General features: G+C 65.3%; 3 protein-coding genes across 6 annotated transcripts; 2 read left to right on the forward strand and 1 right to left on the reverse strand.

Moving 5' to 3' along the window:
• Positions 1 to 938: 938 nt before the first annotated feature.
• Positions 939 to 7,576, reverse strand: NIT1 (nitrilase 1). 4 transcript variants are annotated; one of them, XM_066206943.1, is made up of 7 exons: positions 7,497 to 7,545; positions 6,760 to 6,840; positions 5,097 to 5,393; positions 3,837 to 3,940; positions 3,392 to 3,525; positions 2,358 to 2,483; positions 939 to 1,305 (listed from the first exon to the last, which is right to left on the reverse strand). In XM_066206943.1, coding segments are annotated over exons 1-7 (1,017 nt in total). In that variant the 5' UTR covers positions 7,499 to 7,545; the 3' UTR covers positions 939 to 1,032. The 4 variants fall into 4 exon arrangements, with proteins under 4 accessions (XP_066063040.1, XP_066063042.1, XP_066063043.1 ...); XM_066206945.1 differs by lacking the exons at positions 6,760 to 6,840; positions 7,497 to 7,545 and adding an exon at positions 7,556 to 7,576; XM_066206946.1 differs by lacking the exon at positions 2,358 to 2,483.
• Positions 7,577 to 7,632: 56 nt separating this feature from the next.
• PFDN2 (prefoldin subunit 2) lies at positions 7,633 to 9,977 on the forward strand. The gene is given in 5 exon segments (XM_066206550.1): positions 7,633 to 7,717; positions 8,555 to 8,643; positions 9,110 to 9,233; positions 9,726 to 9,860; positions 9,862 to 9,977. Coding segments are annotated over 5 exon segments (450 nt in total). The 5' UTR covers positions 7,633 to 7,654; the 3' UTR covers positions 9,901 to 9,977.
• A 2,062-nt stretch (positions 9,978 to 12,039) lies between these two features.
• LOC136303100 (V-type proton ATPase catalytic subunit A-like) lies at positions 12,040 to 23,589 on the forward strand. The gene is made up of 14 exons (XM_066206710.1): positions 12,040 to 12,123; positions 13,038 to 13,166; positions 13,594 to 13,808; positions 14,548 to 14,685; positions 15,583 to 15,734; positions 16,536 to 16,698; positions 16,907 to 17,015; positions 17,541 to 17,663; positions 18,882 to 18,996; positions 19,536 to 19,599; positions 19,906 to 20,109; positions 20,418 to 20,512; positions 21,391 to 21,562; positions 22,841 to 23,589. Exons 1-14 carry the CDS (start codon positions 12,042 to 12,044, stop codon positions 22,931 to 22,933), a joined length of 1,854 nt encoding a protein of 617 aa, XP_066062807.1. The 5' UTR covers positions 12,040 to 12,041; the 3' UTR covers positions 22,934 to 23,589.
• The last annotated feature ends 397 nt before the right edge of the window (positions 23,590 to 23,986 follow it).

Here is a 23,986-nt window from a genome sequence, read left to right on the forward strand (position 1 = left end):
AACACTTGGGGGGTTCAGCCCCTCCCCTCCCCCCCAGTTTGGGGGTTCAGTGTCCCCCAATCCCTCTCATCCCAAAAATTCCTCCAGCCTTTTTTGGGATCATTTCCTGGGATTTTTGTATTTTTCAGATTTCAACAGAAGGAAATTCCTCCCCCCCCAAAAAAAAGGGGAAATCCCAAAAAAAAGGGAAAATCCCCCCAAAAAGGAGGTGGTGAACCCGAAGCTGCCCCATTTTGGGGAGGAAAGTGCCGATTTGGGGCAGGTTTGGGCAGGATCTGGAATTTGGGGCGCTGGTGTCACCCTCGGGGTGCCCGAAATGACCCCAAAAAACGGGGGGACCCCAAAATTCGGGGGGGGGACATTGGGCTGCTCCGTTTTGGGGACAAAAGTGCTGATTCAGTGCAGATTTGGGGTGAATTGGGGCAGATTTGGGGCAGATTTGGGGCAGATTTGGGGTGAATTGGGGCAGATTTGGGGCAGATTTGGGGCTGGATTGGGGCAGATTTGGGGTGAATTGGGGCAGATTTAGGACTGAATTGGGGCAGATTTTGGGAAGATTTTGGGGTGAATTGGGGCAGATTTTGGGGTGAATTGATGCAGATTTGCGGCTGAATTGGGGCAGATTTGGGGCAGATTTTGGGGTGAATTGGGGCAGATTTTGGAGCTGATTTGGAGTGAATTGATGCAGATTTGGGGCAGATTTTGGGGTGACTTGATGCAGGTTTGGGGCACATTCAGCAGATTTGGGACTCCCCCCAAAAAAAGAAGGGGGACACGTCGTGCTGTCGCTTTGGGGACAAAAAGGCCGATTTGCAGCAGCTTTGGTGTAAATTGGGGCAGATTTGGGGCAGATTCAGGGCAGAATTTGGTGCAGATTTGGGGCTGAATTGACGCAGATTCGGGACACTCCCCCCAAAAAAAAGTGGGGACCCCAAAAGGAGAGCGGGGAGGACACCTTGTGCCGTTTCACTTTGGGGACAGAAAAGCTGATTGGTGCCAATCCCGGTGGCTTTGTGCCCTCGCAGTGTCCCCTCAGGTCGCCGGTGTCGCCGGTGGCGGGGGCCCGTAGATATCCCCGCGGCGGTGGCGGTGCACGGGCAGCTGCCGGCGCACCTGCTGCAGGTAGGGCAGGTCGATGTGGGCCAGGCAGAGGCCGGCGCCCTCCGGACACTGCGCCAGCACCGTGCCCCAGGGGTCGGCCACCAGCGCGTGCCCGAAGGACGCGCGGCCCGCGTTGTGCCGCCCGGTCTGCGCCGCCGCCACCACGTAGCACTGACACTCGATGGCCCGGGCACGGAGCAGCACCTGCGGGGACACGGGGACACTGAGGGGACACGGGGACACTCAGGGACACGGGGACACTGAGGGACACTGAGGGGACACTGAGGGGACACGGGGACACTGAGGGACATGGGGACACTGAGGAGACACTGAGGGGACACTGAGGGACATGGGGACACTGAGGGACATGGGGACACTGAGGGAACACTGAGGGGACACTGAGGGGACATGGGGACACTGAGGGACATGGGGACACTGAGGAGACACTGAGGGGACACTGAGGGACATGGGGACACTGAGGGACATGGGGACACTGAGGGAACACTGAGGGGACACTGAGGGGACACTGAGGGGACACTGAGGGGACACGGGGACACTGAGGGGACACGGGGACACTGAGGGGACACAGGGACACTCAGGGACATGGGAACACTCAATGACATGGGGGCATGGGGACACTCAGTGACACGGGGACACTCGAAGGCACAGAACAGCACCTGCAGGGACATGGGGGACACTCAGGGGACACGGGGACAGAACCAGGGGACACAGGGACACTCAGTGACACTGAGGGGACATGGGGACACATGAGTGTCACATGGCTCGGGCACAGAGCAGCACCTCAGGGGACAGCGGTGTCACCGCGGGAACGTGGCACTTGAGTCAGGGGACACAGGGGGACACTGGGGACATTGGAGGGCCTGGGCACACAGCGGCACCTGCGGGGACAGCGCTGTCACTGGGGAGGGACAGGGGTGTCACCGAGGGGACAAAAAGGGGACACAGGGGACACTAAAGTCAGGGCATGTGGGTGAAAGAAGGGGACACTGGGGACACCAAGGGGACAAGAAGAGGGGACGCTGGGGACACTCGATGGCCTGGGCAGGGATGGACGAGCAGCTCAGGGGACATGGAGGAGCACTGGGGATGTCCCCGACCCACCCCAAGTGTCCCCAGTGCCCTGGGAGTGTCCCCAAGCCCCTCCCAGAGTGTCCCACACCCCCCGTGGGATGTCCCCCCAGGTGTCCCCAACCCTCTCCCAGGTGTCCCCAACCCTCCCCCAGGTGTCCCCTCACCTCCCAGTGCGCGGCCCCGGTGGTGACGGTGAAGGCCGAGGGGAAGGTGAGGACCTGAGCGCCGGCGGCGCGGAGAGCCTGGGCCAGCTCGGGGAAGCGCAGGTCATAGCACACTGCCAGCCCCACCTGGGGACATCGGGGACATCGTTGGGGACACTGGGGACACTGGGGAACTGCAGGTCATAGCACACTGCCAGCCCCACCTGGGGACATCGGGGACATCACTGGGGACACTGGGGACATCATTGGGGACACTGGGGACATCGGGGACATCATTGGGGACATTGGGGACATCGGGGAAGCGCAGGTCATAGCACACTGCCAGCCCCACCTGGGGACATCGGGGACATCACTGGGGACATCATTGGGGACATTGGGGACATCGGGGAACTGCAGGTCATAGCACACTGCCAGCCCCACCTGGGGACATCGGGGACATCACTGGGGACACTGGGGACATCGGGGACATCATTGGGGACATTGGGGACATCACTGGGGACATTGGGGACATCGGGGAACTGCAGGTCATAGCACACTGCCAGCCCCACCTGGGGACATCGGGGACATCATTGGGGACACTGGGGACATTGGGGAACTGCAGGTCATAGCACACTGCCAGCCCCACCTGGGGACATCGGGGACATCACTGGGGACATTGGGGACATCGGGGACATCATTGGGGACATTGGGGACATCGGGGAACTGCAGGTCATAGCACACTGCCAGCCCCACCTGGGGACATCGGGGACATCACTGGGGACACTGGGGACATCGGGGACATCATTGGGGACATCGGGGAACTGCAGGTCATAGCACACTGCCAGCCCCACCTGAGGACATCATTGGGGACATCGGGGACACCCAGGGACACCTTTGGGACACCCTGGGGACATGGGTCAGGGCAGGCCCAGCTCCAGGACCCACAGCCTGTGGCACCTGGCCAATCTCAGTTTTTTCTGGGAACGCCGTGGCTCACCGAGGGCAGGGGACACTCGGGGACCCTTGGGGACACTTGGGGACACCCGGGGCCGTACCTTGCCCACGGGGGTGGCCACGGGCGGCAGCAGCTCCCGGCCCGGGTTGGTGAAGGAGCTCTCGCACAGCGCCGGCGCCCCCGAGAGCTCCGCGTCAAACAGGTGCAGCTTGCGGTACGCCGCCACTATGGCACCTGGGGACAGCAGGGGACAGCCACGGGGACATTGGGGACAGCCACGGGGACATTGGGGACATGTGGGGACAGCCGAGGAGGATTGGGGACAAGTGGGGACAGTCACAAGGCGACTGGGGACAGCCAGGCGTTGGGAATGGTTTCAGGTCGCGGCCACCACCGCGGCTGGGGACACTGCAGGGGTGGTGGGGACAGCTGGGGACACGGGGACGCGAGACGGGGACACCTGGAGGGTTGGGAATGTTGGGGACACAGGGATTGGGGATGCAGGGGACCCAGGGGTGACCCGGGGTCAGGAGCCCGTGTCCCACCGGAGTTGTCCAGCAGCAGGTGACAGTTGTAGATGCGGCCCGTGGTGTCCCAGTCCTGGCCACGCTCGTGGAAACCCCCGAGGGACAGCCACACGTCACACTCCCTGGGGACACAGGGACACTCACTGGGGACAGGGACACTCCCCGGGGACACAGGGACACTCACTGGGGACAGGGACAGCCCCCGGGGACACAGGGACACTCACTGGGGACACAGTGACACTCACTGGGGACACTGTCACACTCCCTGGGGACACACGCGGCACACCCCTGCCCTGTCCCCATCCCTGTCCTTGTCCCCACTCCTCGTTCCCTGTCCCCATCTCTGTCCTTGTCCCCAACCCTGTCGTTGTCCCCATCCCTGTCCCTGTCGTTGTCCCCACACCAGTCCAGGGGATGGCGTGAGGACATGGACGAGGACAGGGACGGGAATTGGGATACAGGGACAGGGATGGGGACAGGGACACAGGCAGGGACAGGGACAGAGACAGGACGGGGACATGGATGGAAACAGGCATGGGGACAGGGATCGTGGGACAGGGACAGGGATGGGGACAAGGATGGGGACAGGGACAGGCATGGAGGGATGGGGACAGGGCCGGGGACAAGGACAGGGCTGGGGACAAGGACAGGAATCAGGTGGGGACAAGGACAGGGCACTGAACAGGTCTGGGTGTCCCCAGGGGTCCCCTGGCACCCTTGGTGTCCCCGTATCGTGCCAGCTGTTGGTAACGCCCCACGGTGTCCCCACGATGTCCCCAGTGTCCCCATACCGTGCCAGCTGTTGGTAACGCCCCACGATGTCCCCAGTGTCCCCACGATGTCCCCAGTGTCCCCACGGTGTCCCCAGTGTCCCCAATGTCCCCGTACCGTGCCAGCTGTCGGTAACGTCCCACGATGTCCCCAGTATCCCCCATGATGTCCCCAGTGTCCCCAATGTCCCCACTGTCCCCACGGAGTCCCCAGTGCCCCCAATGTCCCCAGATGTCCCCAATGTCTCCAGTGTCCCCAATGTCCCCAGTGACCCCAGTGTCCCCAATGTCCCCAGTGTCCCCAATGTCTCCAGTGTCCCCAATGTCCCCAGTGACCCCAGTATCCCCAATGTCTCCAGTGTCCCCAATGTCCCCAGTGTCCCCAGATGTCCCCAATGTCTCCAGTGTCCCCAATGTCCCCAGTGACCCCAGTGTCCCCAATGTCCCCAGTGTCCCCAATGTCCCCAGTGTCCCCAGATGTCCCCAGATGTCCCCAGTGTCCCCGTACCGTGCCAGCTGGCGGTAACGGCCCACGATGTCCCCGTGCAGGGGCTCTGCCAGCGCCAGGCTGTGCTGGGGACTGTCCCCGATGAAGTCGAAGCCCTCGGGCAGGAACACGGCCCGCGCCCCCCGCGCCGCCGCGCGCCGCACCAGCGCCGAGCACTGCCGCCAGTTCCGCTCCTTGTCCGCCGTGGACGTCACCTGCAGCGCCGCCACCAGCCCCCCGGGGGACGCCGAGGGCTCCGGGGACACCGAGGGCTCCGGGGACACCGAGGGCTCTGGGGACGATGCCATGGCTGGGGGGCTGCGGGGAGGGGACAATGTCAGGGACATGGGGACACCGAGGGGTCTGAGGACACCGAGGGCTCCGGGGACACCAACAGGTCTGGGGACACCAATGGGGTCTGGGGACACTGCCATGGCCTTGGGGCTGTGGGAAGGGGACACTGTGAGGGACCTCAGAGGGACACGGGGACACTGCCACACCTGGGGACACTGCCATGGCCGGGGGCCTGCAGGGAGGGGACATTTGAGGGATCACAGAGAGCTCTGGGGACACCAACGGGCTCTGGGGACACCGAGGGCTCTGGGGACAGTGCCATGGGCTTGGGGCTGCGGGGAGGGGACAATGTCAGGGACATGGGGACACCGAGGGGTCCAGGGACACCGAGGGCTCTGGGGACACCGAGGGCTCTGGGGACACCACTGGACCTGGGGACGCGGCCATGGCTGTGGGGAGGGGACACCGTGAGGGACCGCAAAGGGACATGGGGACACCGCCAGGTCTGGGGACACCGAGGGGTCTGGGGACACTGCCATGGCTGAGGGGTTGCAGGGAGGGGACACCATGAGGGACCTCAAATGACCTGGGACACTTCAGTGGCCTTGGGGACACCTCACTGGCTGGGACACTGCAGGCTGGGGACACCAAGGGCACCTCAGAGGGACAGGGGGACACCCCACGGGTCACCTCACAGGGATTGGGGTCACCCCAAAGGCCACGCCCTTGGGGACAGGGACACCGCTGTGTCACCCCTGGGAACCGGGACACCCCCAGGGTGACGCCACGGGGACCAGGGTCACTCGTGAACCCCCCACACCCACCTGGGGTCACCCCCAGGGTCACCTCCAGCCCCCTCTGGAGTTTTTGGGGACCCCCTGGGGTATTTGGGGTCCCCACCCGGGTATTTAGGGTCTCCTGCCAGGTTTTTGGGGTTCCCCCCGGTGTTTCTGGGGTCCCCCCCGGGTTTTTGGGGTCCCCAGGTGTTTTTGGGGTCCCCCAGCTGTTTTGGGGTCCCACCAGGTGTTTTTGGGGTTCCCCCAGGTGTTTTTGGGGTTCCCCCGGGTGTTTTTTGGGGTCCCTCCGGTGTTTTTGGGGTCCCCCCGGTGTTTTTGGGGTCCCCCAGGTGTTTTTGGGGTCCCCCCCAGGTGTTTTTGGGGTTCCCCCGGGTGTTTTTTGGGGTCCCCCCGGGTTTTTGGGGTCCTCCCGGTGGTTTTGGGGTCCCCCCGGGTTTTTGGGGTCCCCAGGTGTTTTTGGGGTCCCCCCGGGTTTTTGGGGTCCCTCCGGGTGTTTTTGGGGTCCCCCCGGGTTTTTGGGGTCCCTCCGGGTGTTTTTTGGGGTCCCCCCGGTGGTTTTGGGGTCCCCCCGGGTTTTTGGGGTGCCCCGGTACCTGCCCGCGGTGCCGGAGCTCTGGGGGGCTCTGGAGGGTCTCGGGGGGCAGCGCAGCAGGGCCCGGGGGGCCACCCTCAGCCTGGGAGGGGATACCCCAAATTGGGGAGGGGTCACAGGGCTGGGGGGGGGGACCTGGAACCCCCAAACGGCCCCAAATACCCCCAAAATGTCCCCAAATATCCCCCAAATGTCCCCAAAATGTCCTCAAATACCCCCAAATGTCTCCAAATACCCCCCAAAACAGCCCCAAATAACCCCCAAATGTCCCCAAATACCCCCAAATGTCCCCAAATACCCCCCAAATGTCCCCAAATACCCCCCAAAATGTCCCCAAATATCCCCCAAAATGTCCCCAAATACCCCCCAAATGTCCCCAAATATCCCCCAAAATGTCCCCAAATACCCCCCAAAACTGCCCCAAACTCCCCCAAAACAGCCCCAAACTCCTCCAAAACTGCCCCAAACAACCCCTGAACTGCCCCAAACTGCTCCAAATACCCCAAAACTGCCCCAAACAGCCCCAAATCTGCCCCAGACACCCCCAAACCGCCCCAGTTCGGACCCCAGAGCCCCCCAACCCTCCCGAGCCACCCTCAGCCCCCCAAACCGCCCCCACACCCCAAATCCCCAAACCCGCCGCGCCTCCGCCCTCCCCCCGCCCCCAGAACCCCAAATCCGCCCCGTTTTTCCCCATTTTCCCCCGTTTTTCCCCGTTTTCGCCCCCAATTCACGCACATTCCCCGCCGGCCGCAGCGCGGGGCAAAGTCCCCCCCCCCTTGAGGCGCTGCCCTCACCCAAGATGGCGCCGCGCCCGCCTCGCCCTCACTCACCCAAGATGGCGGCCGGAAGTGGCGGCGGCGGGAGCGGAAGAGGAGGGGCCGCGGCGGGAAAAGATGGCGGAGCCGGGGAAGGGGCGAGGGGCGGCCCCGGCGGGGAAAGGGCTGAGCGCCGAGCAGGTCAGGGCGGAACCGGGAGCGGGGAGGGCTCGGGGACACCGGGAACGGCCACCGGGAACCGGGGCGGGACACCGGGAGCGGCGGGGAGGGAGCGGAGTGATGGCGGGGGCGGCTGGGGCTGAGGGGGGAAGCGATGGGGGGGCCGGGCCTGGGCGTGAGGGGAAGGCGGGCGGTGAGGGGCGTCTGTGATAACGGGGGGTCTGTGATAACGGGGGGTCTGTGATAACGGGGGGTCTGATAACGGGGGGTCTGTGATAACGGGGGGGTCTGTGATAACGGGGGGTCTGTGATAACGGGGGTCTGTGATAACGGGGGTCTGTGATAACGGGGGGGTCTCTGATAACGGGGGCTCTGTGATAACGGGGGGTCTGTGATAACGGGGGGGTCTGTGATAACGGGGGTCTGCGATAACGGGGGGGGTCTGTGATGACGGGGGGTCTGTGATAACGGGGGTCTGTGATAACGGGGGGGTCTCTGATAACGGGGGGGTCTGTGATAACGGGGGGGTCTCTGATAACGGGGGGGTCTCTGATAACGGGGGTCTGTGATAACGGGGGTCCCTGGGGCCGAGGGGGGCTGCTGTGGGCTTGGGCATTCTCCCCCTCCGGGATCCCGTCCCGGGGGTCTCCCCAAGCCCCCGAGCAGACCCCAGCCCCATCCCGGGGGATCCAGTCCCATCCCAGTCCCATCCCAGTCCCATCCCAGTCCCTCCCAGTCCCCCCCAGTCCCCCCAGTCCCCCCCAGTCCCATCCCAGTCCCATCCCAGTCCCTCCCAGTCCCCCCAGTCCCCCCCCAGTCCATCCCAGTCCCCCCAGTCCACCCCAGTGTCCCCCGCAGGTGGTGTCCCGGTTTAACCGCCTGCGGCAGGACCAGCGCGGTTTGGCCTCCAAAGCCGCCGAGCTGGAGCTGGAGCTCAACGAGCACAGGTGGGGCTGCCACGGGGTTTGGGGTTTGGGGGATTTGGGGTCGGGGTGTGGGGGGTTTGGGATTTGGGGTTTGGGGGATTTGGGGTCGGGGTGTGGGGGATTTGGGGTCGGGATGTGGGGGATTTGGGGTCGAGATTTGGGGGATTTGGCTCAGAATTGGAGATTTGGGATTGGAGGGTTTGGAGCGGGGATTTGGGATGGGATTTCGGAGGGGATTTGGGGTGGAGTTTGGATTAGATTTGGGATGTATTTGGAATGGGGTTCAGGGTGTAATTTGGGATGGGTTTGGGGTGAGGATTTGGGATCAGGATTTGGGATAGGATTTGGGGTGTATCTGAGGTGTATTTTGGGGTGTATCTGGGGTGTGTCTGGGGTGTGTCTGGGGTGTGTTTGGGGTGTATTTTGGGGTGTATTTTGGGGTGTATCTGGGGTGTATCTGGGGTGTATCCGGGGCCTCTGTGTCCAGCCTGGTGATCGAGACGCTGCGGGAGGTGGATCCCACGCGGAAGTGTTTCCGCATGGTCGGCGGCGTGCTGGTGGAGAGGACGGTCAAGGAGGTGCTGCCCGCCCTGGAGAGCAACAGGGAGCAGGTCTGGGAGCCCGGCCGGCCGGCACGGCCCCGAAGCCACGCTGCCCGGCTTTCCCCGCTTTCCCCGGTCTCGAAGCTGACCGATCCCACATCTCCCGATTTTCCCATTTTTGCTGTTATTCTGCCCAGATCTGGAAGCTGATCGATCCCACATTTCCCATTTTTCCCGATTTCCAGTCTTTCCCCCCAGATCTCAAAGCTGATCGAGGCTCTCTCTTTTCCCACATTTCCCATTTTTCCCATTTCCCCCCCAGATCTCGAAGCTGATCGATCCCACCTTTCCCACATTTCCCACATTTCCCATTTTCCTCCCAGATCTCGAAGCTGATTGAGGCTCTCTCTTTTCCCATTTTTCCCAAATCTCCTGTTTTTCCCCCCAGCTGATCGATCCCACATTTCCCACATTTCGCATTTTTCCCATTTTCCCCCCAGATCTCGAAGCTGATCGATCCCACCTTTCCCACATTTCCCATTTTTCCCATTTTCCCCCCAGATCTCGAAGCTGATCGAGGCGCTGGCGCAGCAGCTGCAGGCCAAGGGCCGGGAGCTCTCCGAGTTTCGGGAACGTCACAACATCCGCCTGGTGGGCGAGGACGACCCCAAAGGGACCCCCAGGGACGGCCCCGAGGGGGGGCAAGGGGGGCCCCGGGGGGGTCCTGGTGTCCTGACCCCCGCCCCCCAAAATCCCGGCCGGGGTTGGGGTCCTTCCGGGGGGTTTGGGGCAATAAACGGGAATTCGGGGCAATCCCAGCGTTGGTTTTTATAAAGGGGAAAGAAATAAAGGGGTTCGGGGGGGGGAAATGGGGGAGACCCTAAAATGAGGGGGGGAGAGGTTGTGGGGGATCCCAAAAATGGGGGTGGGATCCCAAATTGGGGAGGGGGTCCCCGAAATGAGGGTGTGAGCCCCATAATGGGGCCGAGGAGGGACCCCAAAGTGCAGAGGGAGAGGCCAAAATGGGGGGTGAAACCCCAAAATGGGGGAGTGGGGGACCCCAAAAATAATGGGGTGAAACCCCAAAATGGGGGAGTGGGGGACCCCAAAAATAATGGGGTGAAACCCCGAAATGGGGGAGTGGGGGGACCCCAAAATGGGGAGGGGGGACCCCAAAAATAATGGGGTGAAACCCTAAAATGGGGGAGTGGAGGGACCCCAAAATGGGGAGGGGGACCCCAAAAATAATGTGGTGAAACCCCAAAATGGGGGAGTGGGGGACCCCAAAAATAATGGGGTGAAACCCTAAAATGGGGGAGTGGGGGACCCCAAAATGGGGAGGGGGGACCCCAAAAATAATGGGGGGAAACCCCAAAATGGGGGAGTGGGGGGACCCCAAAAATAATGGGGTGAAACCCTAAAATGGGGAAGTGGGGGACCCCAAAAATAACGGGGTGAAACCCCAAAATGGGGAGAGAGGACCCCAAAAATAACGGGGTGAAACCCCAAAATGGGGGAGTGGGGGACCCCAAAAATAATGGGATGAAACCCCAAAGGGGGGAGTGGGGAGAAATCCCAAAGTGTGGGAGTGGGACCCCAAAATGGGGGTTGAAACCCCAAAATGGGGGAGTGGGAGGACCCCAAAATTTGGGAGTTTGGGGACCCCAAATTGGGATGAGGGGACCCCAAACTGGGGAGAGGGGACCCCAAAACCAGAGAGGATCCTAAATTGAGAAGGGGGGACTCTGAAATCAGTGGGGTAACACCTCAAAATGAAGGAGTGGGGTGGGAACCCCAAAATGTGGGAGCGAGACCCCAGATTCGGAGGGTGTGACCCCAAAATGGAGATTAAAACCCCAAAATGGGGGAATGGGACCCCGAAATGAGAGGGTGGGACCCCAAATTGGGGAGGGGGGGACCCTAAAATGGGGGAGTGGGGTGAAACCCCAAATGGGAGGGTTTGGGGTCCAAGGGGGGGGACCCTAAATTGGGGGTGAGGGATGTCGGGAAGTGATCCCAAAATGTGGGGGTGAGGCCGCAAAGGGGGTGGACTACGGGGGGGGGGGCAAAATAGGGGAGTGGGACCCCAAAATTGCGGGGGAGAGACCCCAAAATAGGGGAGTGGGACCCCAAAATTCGAGGGATGGGACCCCAAAGTTGCAGTGGTGGCACCCCAAACCGAGAGTGGGATCCCAAACTGGGAGCGGGACCCCAAAATTGCGGGCGAGAGACCCTAGACTGGGAGCGGGACCCCAAAATTCGAGGGATGGGACCCCAAAGTTGCAGTGGTGGCACCCCAAACCGAGAGTGGGACCCCAAAATAGGGGAGTGGGACCCTAAAATTAGGGGGGGTTTAAGACCCTAAACTGGGGATGTCACCCCAAAATTAAAGGGGTGGAACCCCAAACTGAGAGTGGGACACCAAAATCTGGGGAGTGGGACCCCAAAATCTCCAGGGGTGCCGGGGGGACCCTAAATCGTGTCGGTGACATCCCAGAGGGGCGGGGAGGGTACAGAGGGCACCGCGAGGTGACAAAGTAAAGGGGGGTGGGTGACAAGGACGCGGCAGGGAGGTGACAAGGACACTCGGGCCGTGTCCCCGTCACCCCGGGCCGGGCCCGGCTCGGCGCGTGCCGGTGTCACCCGGTGTCACCCGGTGTCACCCAGAGCAGCGGGACGCGGCTGTTGACTGCACACAGTGCCACACCCGCGGTGGCCTCTGTCACCGGAGCCAGCCGGTGTCACCCCGGTGTCCCCAGGGGGTGGGGACGCGGCTGTTGGCTGCACGCGGTGCCACCCCCGCGGTGGCCCCGGCCGGTTGTCGCCGGCCCGCGGGGCCATTTAACGGCGGTGCCACCGCGGCGGGCAGGGGACACCATGGAGGGGACACGGGGGACGCGGCTGGAGGAGGCCGAGAGGGAGAGTCTGATGGGGGCCGTGCATGGAGTGTCCGGGCCCGGTACGGGGACAGCGGGGACAGTGCGGGGACAGTGCGGGGACAGCGCGGGGGCAGTGCGGGGCAGCCGGGGACAGCGCGGGGACAGCGCGGGGACAGCGGGGACAGTGCGGGGACAGCGCGGGGACAGTGCGGGGACAGCGCGGGGACAGCCGGGGACAGCGCGGGGACAGTGCGGGGACAGCCGGGGACAGCGCGGGGACAGCGCGGGGACAGCCGGGGACAGCGGGGACAGTGCGGGGACAGTGCGGGGACAGCCGGGGACAGCGCGGGGAGAGTGCGGGGACAGTGCGGGGACAGCCGGGGACAGCGCGGGGACAGCGGGGACAGTGCGGGGACAGAGCGGGGACAGCGCGGGGACAGCCTGGGGACACAGGGACAGCCGGGCATGGGGACCCCGATGGGCTTCGTGGCGCTGAAATGGGGACAGGAGAGGGGACAATGGGGGGAAACACCTGGGGAGGGGACAATGGGGAGGGGGGAGTACCTGGGGAGGCGACAGGTTTGGGAACGGAAGGGGACATCGTGGGGACATCATGGGGACATCGTGGGGACACGGGGACAGCCGGGGATGGGGACCCGATGGCGTTTGTGGCTCTAAAATGGGGACAATGGGAAGGGGACAATGGGGAGGGGACAGGACAGGGGACAATGGGGAGGAAGCACCCGGGGGGTGGGGACACAGGGGGGTGACCAGGGGACAGTCATGGAGAGGGGACAGGGATGGGGACGCACCTGGGGAGGGGAAGGGAGAGGACGCGGGGACAGGGTTGGGGACAGGAGGGGACAGGGATGGGGACAGGGATGGGGACAGCGGTGTCCCGGGTGGGGCGGTGACCCCGCGGCTGGGCTGGGGACAGTGTGGTCCCTGTGCGGTGGTGGCCCGGCGCCGGGGTGACAGCGGCGTGTCCCCGCAGTGGTGACAGCCACGCGCATGGCGGGCGCGGCCATGTACGAGCTGGTGCGGGTGGGACACGCGGAGCTCGTGGGGGAGATCATCCGGCTCGACGGGGACATGGCCACGCTCCAGGTGTACGAGGAGACCTGTATCCTTGTCCCCTCCCTGTCCCCTCCCTGTCCCCCATCTTGCCCTGTCCCCTCCCTTGTCCCGCCCTTCTGCCCTGCCCTGTCCCCTCCCCGTCCTCCCCCACCCTGCCCTGTCCCCACCTTGTCCCCTATGTCCTGTCCCCTCCCCGTCCCCCCTGTCCCCTCTGGCCCCCACCCTGTCCTGTCCCCCCCCCAGCCCGTCCCGCCCCCGCTGTCCCCTCCGTGTCCCCGTGTCCCTCCCTGTCCCCGTGTCCCCCCCCAGTCCCCGTGTCCCCCCAGCCCGTCCCGTCCCCGCTGTCCCCCCCGTCCCCGTGTCCCCCCCAGTCCCCGCTGTCCCCCCCGTGTCCCCGTGTCCCCCCCCAGTCCCCGTGTCCCCTCCGTGTCCCCGTGTCCCCCCGGGCGGTGACGTTTCCTGAGCGGGCGCAGCGGGGGTGCAGGTGGGGGACCCTGTGCGGCGCACGGGGACGCCGCTGTCGGTGGAGCTGGGCCCGGGCATCCTGGGCTCCATCTTCGACGGCATCCAGCGCCCGCTGCGCGACATCGCCGAGGCCACGCGCAGCATCTACATCCCGCGGGGCGCCAACGTCCCCGCGCTGCCGCGACACCTCACCTGGGACTTTGTCCCCAGCAAGGGCATCCGGGTGCGTGGGCCGTCCCCTCCGTGTCGCCTCCCCGGAGCCCCCCCCCGGCCTGTCCCCTTGTCCCTTCCTTGTCCTGTTCTGGCCCGTCCCGTCTCTCCCATCTGTCTTCCAGGGCCTCTGTCCCCTCCCTGTCCCCTTCTTGTCCCTCTGTCCCCCCCCATGTCTCCTTGTCCCCTCCTTGTCCCACCCAAACTATCCTGTCACCCCGCTGTGTCCCTCTGTCCCCTCCCTGTGCTCCCGTCCTGTCCTCCCGTCCCCTCTGTCCCCTTCTTGTCCCCCGGTCCTGTCACCCCCCGTCCCCTTGTCCCTTCCCTGTCCCCTCCCTGTCCCACCCAAACTGTCCTGTCACCCCCCTGTCCCCTTCTTGTCGCCTCCCCGTCCTGTCCTCCCGTCCCCTCTGTCCCCTACATGTCCCCTCGTCCTGTCCCCCTGTCCCCTCCCAGCCCCTCCGTCCCCTCCCTGTCCCCTCATCGTGTCTCCCTGTCCCCTCCCTGTCCCACCCGAACTGTCCTGTCCCTCTGTCCCCACCCTTCTGGGGACCCCAAAAAGGGGGCGGGGACACAGGGGACACAGGGACACGGGGGTCACAGAGCCGGGGGGACACGGAGTGACACGGACACAGGGGACACGGGGACATCGGGACACGGGGACACGGAGGTCGCCGGGACGTGGGGACACGGGGGTCACGGGTTCACGGGTGACACGGGGGTCCCTGACGGTGCGGCGGCCGTGTCGCCAGGTGGGCAGCCACGTGACGGGCGGGGACATTTACGGCTCGGTGGCCGAGAACTCGCTGCTGCAGCACCGGCTGATGGTCCCGCCGCGCAGCCGCGGCACCGTCACCTACATCGCGCCCCCCGGGCACTACGGCGTGGCGGTGAGCGGGGACCCGCACCGGGGGCACCGGGAGAACCGGGGGCACCGGGAGCACCGGGGGCACCGGGAGCACCGGGAGCTGGAGCACCGGGAGCGGGGCTGGGATCCACAGGAGCACCGGGACCGGGGGCACCGGGAGAACCGGGAGAACCGAGAGAACCGGGACCCGGCATCGGGGGCACCGGGAGAACCGGGAGAACCGGGAGAACCGGCACCGGGAGCACCGGGAGCGGGGCTGGGATCCACGGGAGCACCGGGACCCGCACCGGGGGCACCGGGAGCACCGGGAGTGGGGCCGGGGGCGGGGGATCCCACGGGAGCAGCGGGATCGGGGTCGAGATCAGTGGGATCAGGGGGATCGGGATCGATGGCATCGGGATCAGCAGGATCAGTGGGATCAGGATCAGTGGGATTGGGATCAGCAGGATTGAGGTCGGGATCATTGGGATCAGCAGGATCGAGATCATTGGGGTCGGGATGATTTGGATCAGTGGGATCCAGATCAGGATCAGCGGGATCCAGATTGGGATCAGCAGGATTAGCGGGATTGGGATCAGCGGGATCGGGATTGGGGGGGGTGGCTGGGCGGGGTGTCCTGGGTTGATCCCAGCTGATCCCAGGCTGATCCCAGCCGATCCTGGGCTGATCCTGGATTGATCTCAAGTTGATGCCGGGTTGATCCCAGCTGATCCCAGGCGGATCCCGGGTTGATCCCAGTTGATCCTGACTGATCCCAACTGATCCTGGGCCGATCCTGGTCTGATCCCAGCCCAATCCTAGGCTGATTCCAGCTGATCCCAGCCCGATCCCGGCCCAATCCCGGCTGGAATCAGCCTGATCCCAGTTGATCCCGTCTGATCCCAGCCCGATCCCAGCTGATCCTGAGCTGCTCCCGCAGGACGTGGTGCTGGAGCTGGAGTTCCAGGGTGTCCGGGAGCCGCTGTCCATGATCCAGGTGTGGCCGGTCCGGCAGGTCCGGCCCGTGGCCGAGAAGCTCCCGGCCAATCACCCCCTGCTGACCGGCCAGAGGGTCCTGGACGCGCTCTTCCCGTAGGGAACGGGGACGGGAACGGGAACGGGGACGGGGAAGGGAATGGGAACGTCGGGGAACGGGAACAGGAACAGGAATGGGATCGAGAATGGGAACAGAACTGGGACTGGGACTGGGGGCGTGCGCTCTTTCCGTAGAGAATGGGATTGGGATCGGGAATGGGATTGGGATCGGGATTGGGAATGGGATCGGGATTGGGAATGGGATCGGAATTGGGAATGGGATTGGGATCGGGATTGGGGGCGTGCGCTGTTCCCATATGGACTGGGGGTGGGGTTGGCAAGTTCACTGTTCTCTTAGGGATTGGGTTTGGGATCGGGATCAGGGTGGGTGTTGTGCTGTTCCACAGGGATCGGGATGGGGATTGGGATCGGGGTCAGGGCTTTGCGCTGCCCCCACAGGGATCCGGGGGAGGGGAAAGGGTGGGGGGAGGGGGCGGGGACAAAGTGGGGAGGGAGGGACGGGGACAGGGACAGGGACAGGAAACAGGGACAGGAATGGGATTGGGGACAGGGAAAGATGGAGTTGAGGACAGAGATTGGGGACAGGGATGGGGACAGGGACGGAGACAGGGAACGGGGACAGGGATGGATTTGGGGACAGGGATGGGGACAGGGAATGGGGACAGGGATGGGGACAGGGAATGGGGACAGGGAGGTGGATTTGGGGACAGGGAGATGGATTTGGGGACAGGGAGATGGATTTGGGGACAGGGAGGTGGTTTTGGGGACAGGGCCGGGGACAGGCCCAGGCTGTTGCCAAGGTCCCACCACGCCCGTGCCGTGTCCCCGTGTCCCCAGGTGTGTCCAGGGGGGCACCACGGCCATCCCGGGCGCGTTCGGCTGCGGGAAGACGGTCATTTCCCAATCCCTGTCCAAGTATTCCAATAGTGACGTCATCGTCTACGTGGGCTGCGGGGAGCGTGGGAACGAGATGTCCGAGGTGCTGCGGGACTTCCCCGAGGTGACAGCGACACCCGCGACACCGGGGACACCGTGGGGACACCGGGGACACGGGGGGGGTGACAGTGACACGGGTGCACATGGAGGGTCCGCAGGGACCTCCCCGAGGTGACAGCGCCACACGGGGGGACACGGGCGTGGCAGAACTGTCCCATGGCGACACAGGGAGGTGACACAGGGAGGTGACAGTGCCACCCCGCTGTCCCCAGCTGACAATGGAGGTGGGCGGCCGCTCCGAGTCCATCATGAAGCGCACGACGCTCGTGGCCAACACGTCCAACATGCCGGTGGCCGCCAGAGAGGCCTCCATCTACACCGGTGGGGACACCGGGGGGGACACTGGGACACTGGGGACATGGGGATATGGGACAGGGACACGGGATGGGGATATGGGGACACCGGGGACATGGAGACACCAGGGACATGGGGGGGACATGGGGGTCACGGGTCAGGGACAAGGGACGGGGACACCGGGGCGGTACAGGGACACAGGAGAGGGACATGGAGGGACAGGGGAGGACACAGGGACGGGGTGACACGGGGTGGGGACACAGGACAGGGGCATGGGGGAACATGGGGGGGACAGGGACACCAGGGGGACATGGGGAACAGGGACATGGGGGGACATGGGGGAGGACAGGGACATGGGACAGGGACACCGGGGGCGGGGACACACATGTGTGACAGGGACATGCGTGTGACACAGGGGGACAGGGGCACATGTGTGTGTCACAGGGATCCCGCTGTCCCTGGGGCTGTGACAGGTGTGTGACAGGTGTGTGACAGGTGTGTGACAGGCGTGTGGCAGGCGTGTGACAGCCCTTGCACACGCGTGTGTCACAGGGATCACGCTCTCCGAGTATTTCCGGGACATGGGCCTGCACAGTTGTCTCCTGGCCGACTCCACATCGCGCTGGGCCGAGGCGCTGCGGGAGATCTCGGGGCGCCTGGCAGAGATGCCCGCAGGTGAGACCCCAAAACTCGGGCTGCGACCCCAAAATACCGCGGGTGGGACCCCAAAACATCCTGTGATGGGACCCCAAAATCCCGGGATGGGAGCCAAAAAAATCCTGGGCTGCGACCCCTAAACATCCCGGGGTGGGACCCCAAAATCCCGGGATAGGAGCCAAAAAAATCCTGGACTGCGACCCCTAAACATCCCAGGGTGGGACCCCAAAATCCCGGGATGGGAGCCCAAAATATCCCGGGCTGCGACCCCAAAATACCCCGGGTGGGACCCCAAAACATCCCGGGATGGGACCCCCAAAGCAGCAGTGTTCCTGCGGGGGTGACAGTGTCCCCGGGCGGTGACAGGGCGGGTGACAGCCGTGTGTCCCCACAGACAGCGGGTCCCGGGGGGTGACAGGGGGGTGACAGGAGGTGACAGGGGGTGACAGCCGTGTCCCCACAGACAGCGGGTCCCGAGGGGTGACATGGGGTGACAGGGGGTGACAGGGGGGTGACAGGGAGGTGACAGGAGGTGACAGGGGGGTGACAGCCGTGTCCCCACAGACAGCGGGTCCCGGGGGGTGACAGGGGGTGACAGGGAGGTGACAGGAGGTGACAGGGGGTGACAGCCATGTCCCCACAGACAGCGGGTCCCGGGGGGTGACAGGGGGTGACAGGGAGGTGACAGGGGGTGACAGGGGGTGACAGCCATGTCCCCACAGACAGCGGGTCCCGGGGGGTGACATGGGGTGACAGGGGGTGACAGGAGGTGACAGGGGGGTGACAGCCGTGTCCCCACAGACAGCGGGTCCCGGGGGGGTGACAGGAGGTGACAGGGCAGTGACAGCCGTGTCCCCACAGACAGCGGGTCCCGGGGGGTGACATGGGGTGACAGGGAGGTGACAGGAGGTGACAGGGGGTGACAGCCGTGTCCCCACAGACAACGGGTCCTGGGGGGTGACAGGAGGTGACAGGGGGTGACAGCCGTGTCCCCACAGACAGCGGGTCCTGGGGGGTGACAGGGGGTGACAGGGCGGTGACAGCCGTGTGTCCCCACAGACAGCAGGTCCCGGGGGGTGACAGGGAGGTGACAGGGGGTGACAGCCGTGTCCCCACAGACAGCGGGTCCCGGGGGGTGACAGGAGGTGACAGGGGGTGACAGCCGTGTCCCCACAGACAGCGGGTTCCGGGGGGGTGACAGGGAGGTGACAGGGGGTGACAGCCGTGTCCCCACAGACAGCGGGTACCCCGCCTACCTGGGGGCCCGCCTGGCCTCGTTCTACGAGCGCGCGGGGCGGGCGCGCTGCCTGGGGACCCCCGAGCGCGAGGGCAGCGTCAGCATCGTGGGAGCGTGAGTGTCCCCGTGTCCCCGGGGGGGGGGGGGGGGACAGGGGCGGGGGGACCCCTCGGAGCGCCCCCAGATCACCCCAACACCCCCGGGACCCCCCAAACACCCCTGGGACCCCCAGGTCACCCCAACACCCCCGGGACCCCCCAAACACCCCTGGGACCCCCAGGTCACCCCCAACACCCCCGGGACCCCCCAAACCCCCCTGGGACCCCCAGGTCACCCCCAACAGCCCCAGGACCCTCCAAACCCCCCTGGGACCCCCAGGTCACCCCCAACAGCCCCAGGACCCTCCAAACCCCCCTGGGACCCCCAGGTCACCCCCAACAGCCCCAGGACCCTCCAAACCCCCCTGGGACCCCCAGGTCACCCCCAACAGCCCCAGGACCCTCCAAACACCCCTGGGACCCCCAGGTCACCCCCAACAGCCCCAGGACCCCCTGGTGTGCCCCAGCCCACCCCAAACCCCCCCGGATCACCCCAAAGCCCCCCGGGACCCCCCAGGACCCCCAGGTCACCCCAAACCTCCCCGCCCCCCGCAGGGTGTCCCCCCCCGGAGGGGATTTCTCGGACCCCGTCACCTCGGCCACGCTGGGGATCGTGCAGGTGAGGGGACACGGGGGACACGGGGGACACGGGGGACACGGGGGACAGGGACGGGGAGGGGGGACATGGGGACACTGAGTGGGACATGGAGGGGACATGGGGACCCTGCTGTGGGACATGGGGACGCAGGGACACGCCGGAGGGGACGTGGGGACACTAGGAGTGGGACGCGGTGACAGTGACCCCTGGATGAGGACGCGGGGGTGGCACTGCCGGTGTCGCGGGTGCTCGGGGGCTGGATAAGAATGCGGGGACAGGCTGGGTGACACGGGGGTGACACCGGGTGACCCGAGGTGACATCCCCAGGTGTTCTGGGGGCTGGACAAGAAGCTGGCGCAGCGCAAACACTTTCCCTCGGTGAACTGGCTGATCTCGTACTCGCGGTACCTGCGGGCGCTGGAGCCGCACTACGAGCGCGCCCACCCCGAGCTGCCCGCGCTGCGCGACCGCGCCCGCCGCATCCTGCAGGAGGAGGAGGAGCTGGCCGAGATCGTGCAGCTCGTGGGCAAGGTGGGGCTGTGGGCTCTGTGGGGTCTGTGGGGTTTGTGGGGTCTGTGGGGTCTGGGATGTGAGATATGAGATGTGGGATGGGGGGTCAGGGACCCTGCAGGAGGAGGAGGTGCTGGCCGAGATCGTGCAGCTCGTGGGCAAGGTGGGGTTTGGGATTTATGGGATTGGGATTTAAGGGATCTATGGGATGAGGATTTTTGGGATCTGTGGGATGGGGATTTCTGGGATCTCTGGGATGGGGATTTCTGGGGTCTGGACTCTGGGAAGGGCCGTGGCCCCAGCAGAGACAGGACCCTGCATCCCCGCAGGCGTCACTGGCCGAAGGTGACAAGGTGACGCTGGAAGTGGCCAAACTGCTCAAGGACGATTTCCTGCAGCAGAACGGATACTCGGCCTACGACCGGTACCGGGACCCCCGGGACCCCCGACACTGACCCCGAATGCTGACCCCCAAACCCTGACCCCGACACTGACCCCGACACTGACCCCAACACTGACCCCGACACTGACCCCAACACTGACCCCAAACACTGACCCCAAACCCTGACCCCGACACTGACCCCGACACTGACCCCGACACTGACCTCGACACTGACCCCAAACACTGACCCCAAACCCTGACCCCGACACTGACCCCAAACCCTGACCCCGACACTGACCCCAAACACTGACCCCAACACTGACCACAAACACTGACACTGACAATGACCCCAAACACTGACCCCGACACTGACACCAAACCCTGACCCCAAACACTGACCCCGACACTGACCCCAAACCCTGACCCCGAACACTGACCCCGACACTGACCCCAAACACTGACCCCGACACTGACCCCAAACACTGACACTGACAATGACCCCAAACACTGACCCCGACACTGACCCCAAACACTGACCCCGACACTGACCCCAAACCCTGACCCCAAACCCTGACCCCAACACTGACCCTGACACTGACCCCAAACACTGACCCCAACACTGACCCCAAACACTGACACTGACACTGACCCCAAACCCTGACCCCGACACTGACCCCGACACTGACCCCGACACTGACCCCGACACTGACCCCAGGCACTGACCCCCACCCTGACCCCCCCTGAACCCCCGGGACCCCCCCGCGCCCCCCCAGGTTCTGCCCGCTGTACAAGACCGTGGGCATACTGCACCCTGCCCCTCCTAATCCCCCCTAACTCCCCCCCAAACCCCCTCCTGACCCCCCAAATCCCTCCCTGCCCCCCCCAAATCCCCCCCCCCTGACCCCCCCGCGCCCCCCCAGGTTCTGCCCCTTCTACAAGACCGTGGGCATGCTGCAGAACCTGGTGACCTTCTACGAGCTGGCGCGGGGGGCGGTGGAGGGCGCGGGCGGCGAGGAGCAGCGCGTCACCTGGGCCACCATCCGCGAGGGGCTCGGCGACATCCTCTACCGCCTGAGCGCCATGAAGTTCAAGGTGAGGGGCCCGGGGGGGCGGGACCCCGCTGGGGGGGCCGCGGGGGGGGTTAGAGGGGGAAAAGGGACGGAGACCCCCATTGGGGGGTCCCACGGGGGGGTTAGAGGGGGAAAAGGGACGGAGACCCCACATTGGGGGGTCCCATGGGGGGGTTAGAGGGGGAAAAGGGGCGGAGACCCCCATTGGGGGGGTCCCACGGGGGGGTTAGAGGGGAAAAGGGACGGAGACCCCCCATTGGGGGGGTCCCACGGGGGGGTTAGAGGGGAAAAGGGGCGGAGACCCCCATTGGGGGGTCCCACGGGGGGGTTAGAGGGGAAAAGGGACGGAGACCCCCATTGGGGGGTCCCATGGGGGGGTTAGAGGGGAAAAGGGACGGAGACCCCCATTGGGGGGTCCCACGGGGGGGGTTAGAGGGGAAAAGGGACGGAGACCCCCATTGGGGGGTCCCACGGGGGGGTTAGAGGGGAAAAGGGCGGAGACCCCCATTGGGGGGTCCCACGGGGGGGTTAGAGGGGAAAAGGGACGGAGACCCCCATTGGGGGGGTCCCATGGGGGGGTTAGAGGGGAAAAGGGGCGGAGACCCCCATTGCGGGGTCCCACGGGGGGGTTAGAGGGGAAAAGGGACGGAGACCCCCATTGGGGGGGTCCCATGGGGGGGTTAGAGGGGAAAAGGGACGGAGACCCCCATTGGGGGGTCCCACGGGGGAGTTAGAGGGGAAAAGGGACGGAGACCCCCATTGGGGGGTCCCACGGGGGGGTTAGAGGGGAAAAGGGACGGAGACCCCCATTGGGGGGTCCCACGGGGTGGTTAAGGGGGGAAAAGGGACGGAGACCCCCATTGAGGGGGGGGTCCCATGGGAAAGGTAAGGGAGGGTTTGGGGTCGAGACCCCCACTGGATGAGGGTTCCTAGGGGAAGGTTAAAGGGGGTTTGGGGGTCCCAAGTGAAGGTTAAAGGGGAACAAAGGGGTCAGAGACTCCTGTGGGGGGGGGCTGTGACCCCATTTGGGGGTCCCACCATAAATCCCGGGCGGGTTTTGGGGGATCTGTGGGTTTGGGGGGGCTGTCACCCCATTTGGGGGTCTCACGATAAATCCCGGGTGGGTTTTTTTTTTGGGGGGGGGGGTCCCACAATCAATCTCGGGTGGGTTTTGGGATCCCACAATCAATCCCGGGTGAATTTTTTGGGGTCCCACACCAGCTCAGTGTGGGTGACCCCGGGGGGGGTCGGCTCTGGGGTGACCCCCCCGTGTGTCCCCCCCGTGTCCCCGTGTCGCCAGGACCCGGTGAAGGACGGCGAGCAGCAGATCCTGGCGGCGTACGCGCAGCTGCAGGAGGAGATGGTGGCGGCGTTCCGCAACCTGGGGGACTGAGGGGACACCGGAGGGGACACCTGAGGGGACACCTGGGGGACACCTGAGGGGACTGAGGGGACACCGGGGACACCTTGAGGGACTGAGGGGACACCTGAGGGGGACACGGGGTTGTCCCCAAAGGATGTGACACCAGGGACACTTGAGGGGGACACCGGGGGGTCACCTGAGGGGGGGGGGGGGACATGATGGAGGTGTCCCCAAAGGAGGGGACACCGGGGACACCTGAGGGGGGACACGGATGTGTCACCCGAGGGAGGACACGGGGGTGTCACCCGAGGAGCGCACATTGGGGTGTCCCCCGAGGCAAGGGCAGGATGGCGGTGTCCCCAAAGGGGGGGGGACATGGCGGTGTCCCCAAAGGGGGAGACAGGATGGCGGTGTCCCCAAAGGGCGGGGACATGGCGGTGTCCCCAAAGGGAGGGGACATGGCGGTGTCCCCAAAGGGGGGGGAATGGGGGTGTCCCTAAAGGGGGGGACATGGCGGTGTCCCCAAAGGGGGGGGACAGGATGGCGGTGTCCCCAAAGCGGGGGGACATGGGGGTGTCCCCAAAGGGCGGGGACAGGATGCGGGTGTCACCTGAGCGGGGGCGGGGACAGGACGGGGGTGTCCCCGGGGTCCCCCCGCCCTCCCCAATAAAGGACCCGCGGTGGCACTTGAGCTCCAGGTGTGGCTTCCCGAGGAGGGCGGGAGCGTCCGGTGTCACCCCCGGCGGGCGACACTGGGGGGACACTGGGGGGGGACACTGGGGGGACACCGGGGGTGACACTGGGGCGTCCCGTTCCTGCGCCGGGGGGGTCGGGGGGGGGTCCCGGGGTGAGGTTGAGCTGTTGGCCCCTCCCCCCCCATGCGACATCGGGGGACACCCGGAGAGGGAGGGGACACACCCTGGGGGGGGGGGCAGGGACATCCTGGGAGGAGGGACACAACCGGGGGGGGACACGGGTGTGACAGTGACCCCAAAAGGGACACGGGGACATCTCGGGTGGGGCACAGAGGTGACAGTGACCCCCAGGAGGGACACGGGGGTGACAGGGACACTCTGTGGGGAA

Source organism: Chamaea fasciata, unplaced genomic scaffold, assembly GCF_029207755.1.
Source record: "Chamaea fasciata isolate MVZ Bird 193981 ecotype frontalis unplaced genomic scaffold, bChaFas1.0.hap1 SCAF_31, whole genome shotgun sequence".
NCBI classification, from domain to species: domain Eukaryota; kingdom Metazoa; phylum Chordata; class Aves; order Passeriformes; family Sylviidae; genus Chamaea; species Chamaea fasciata.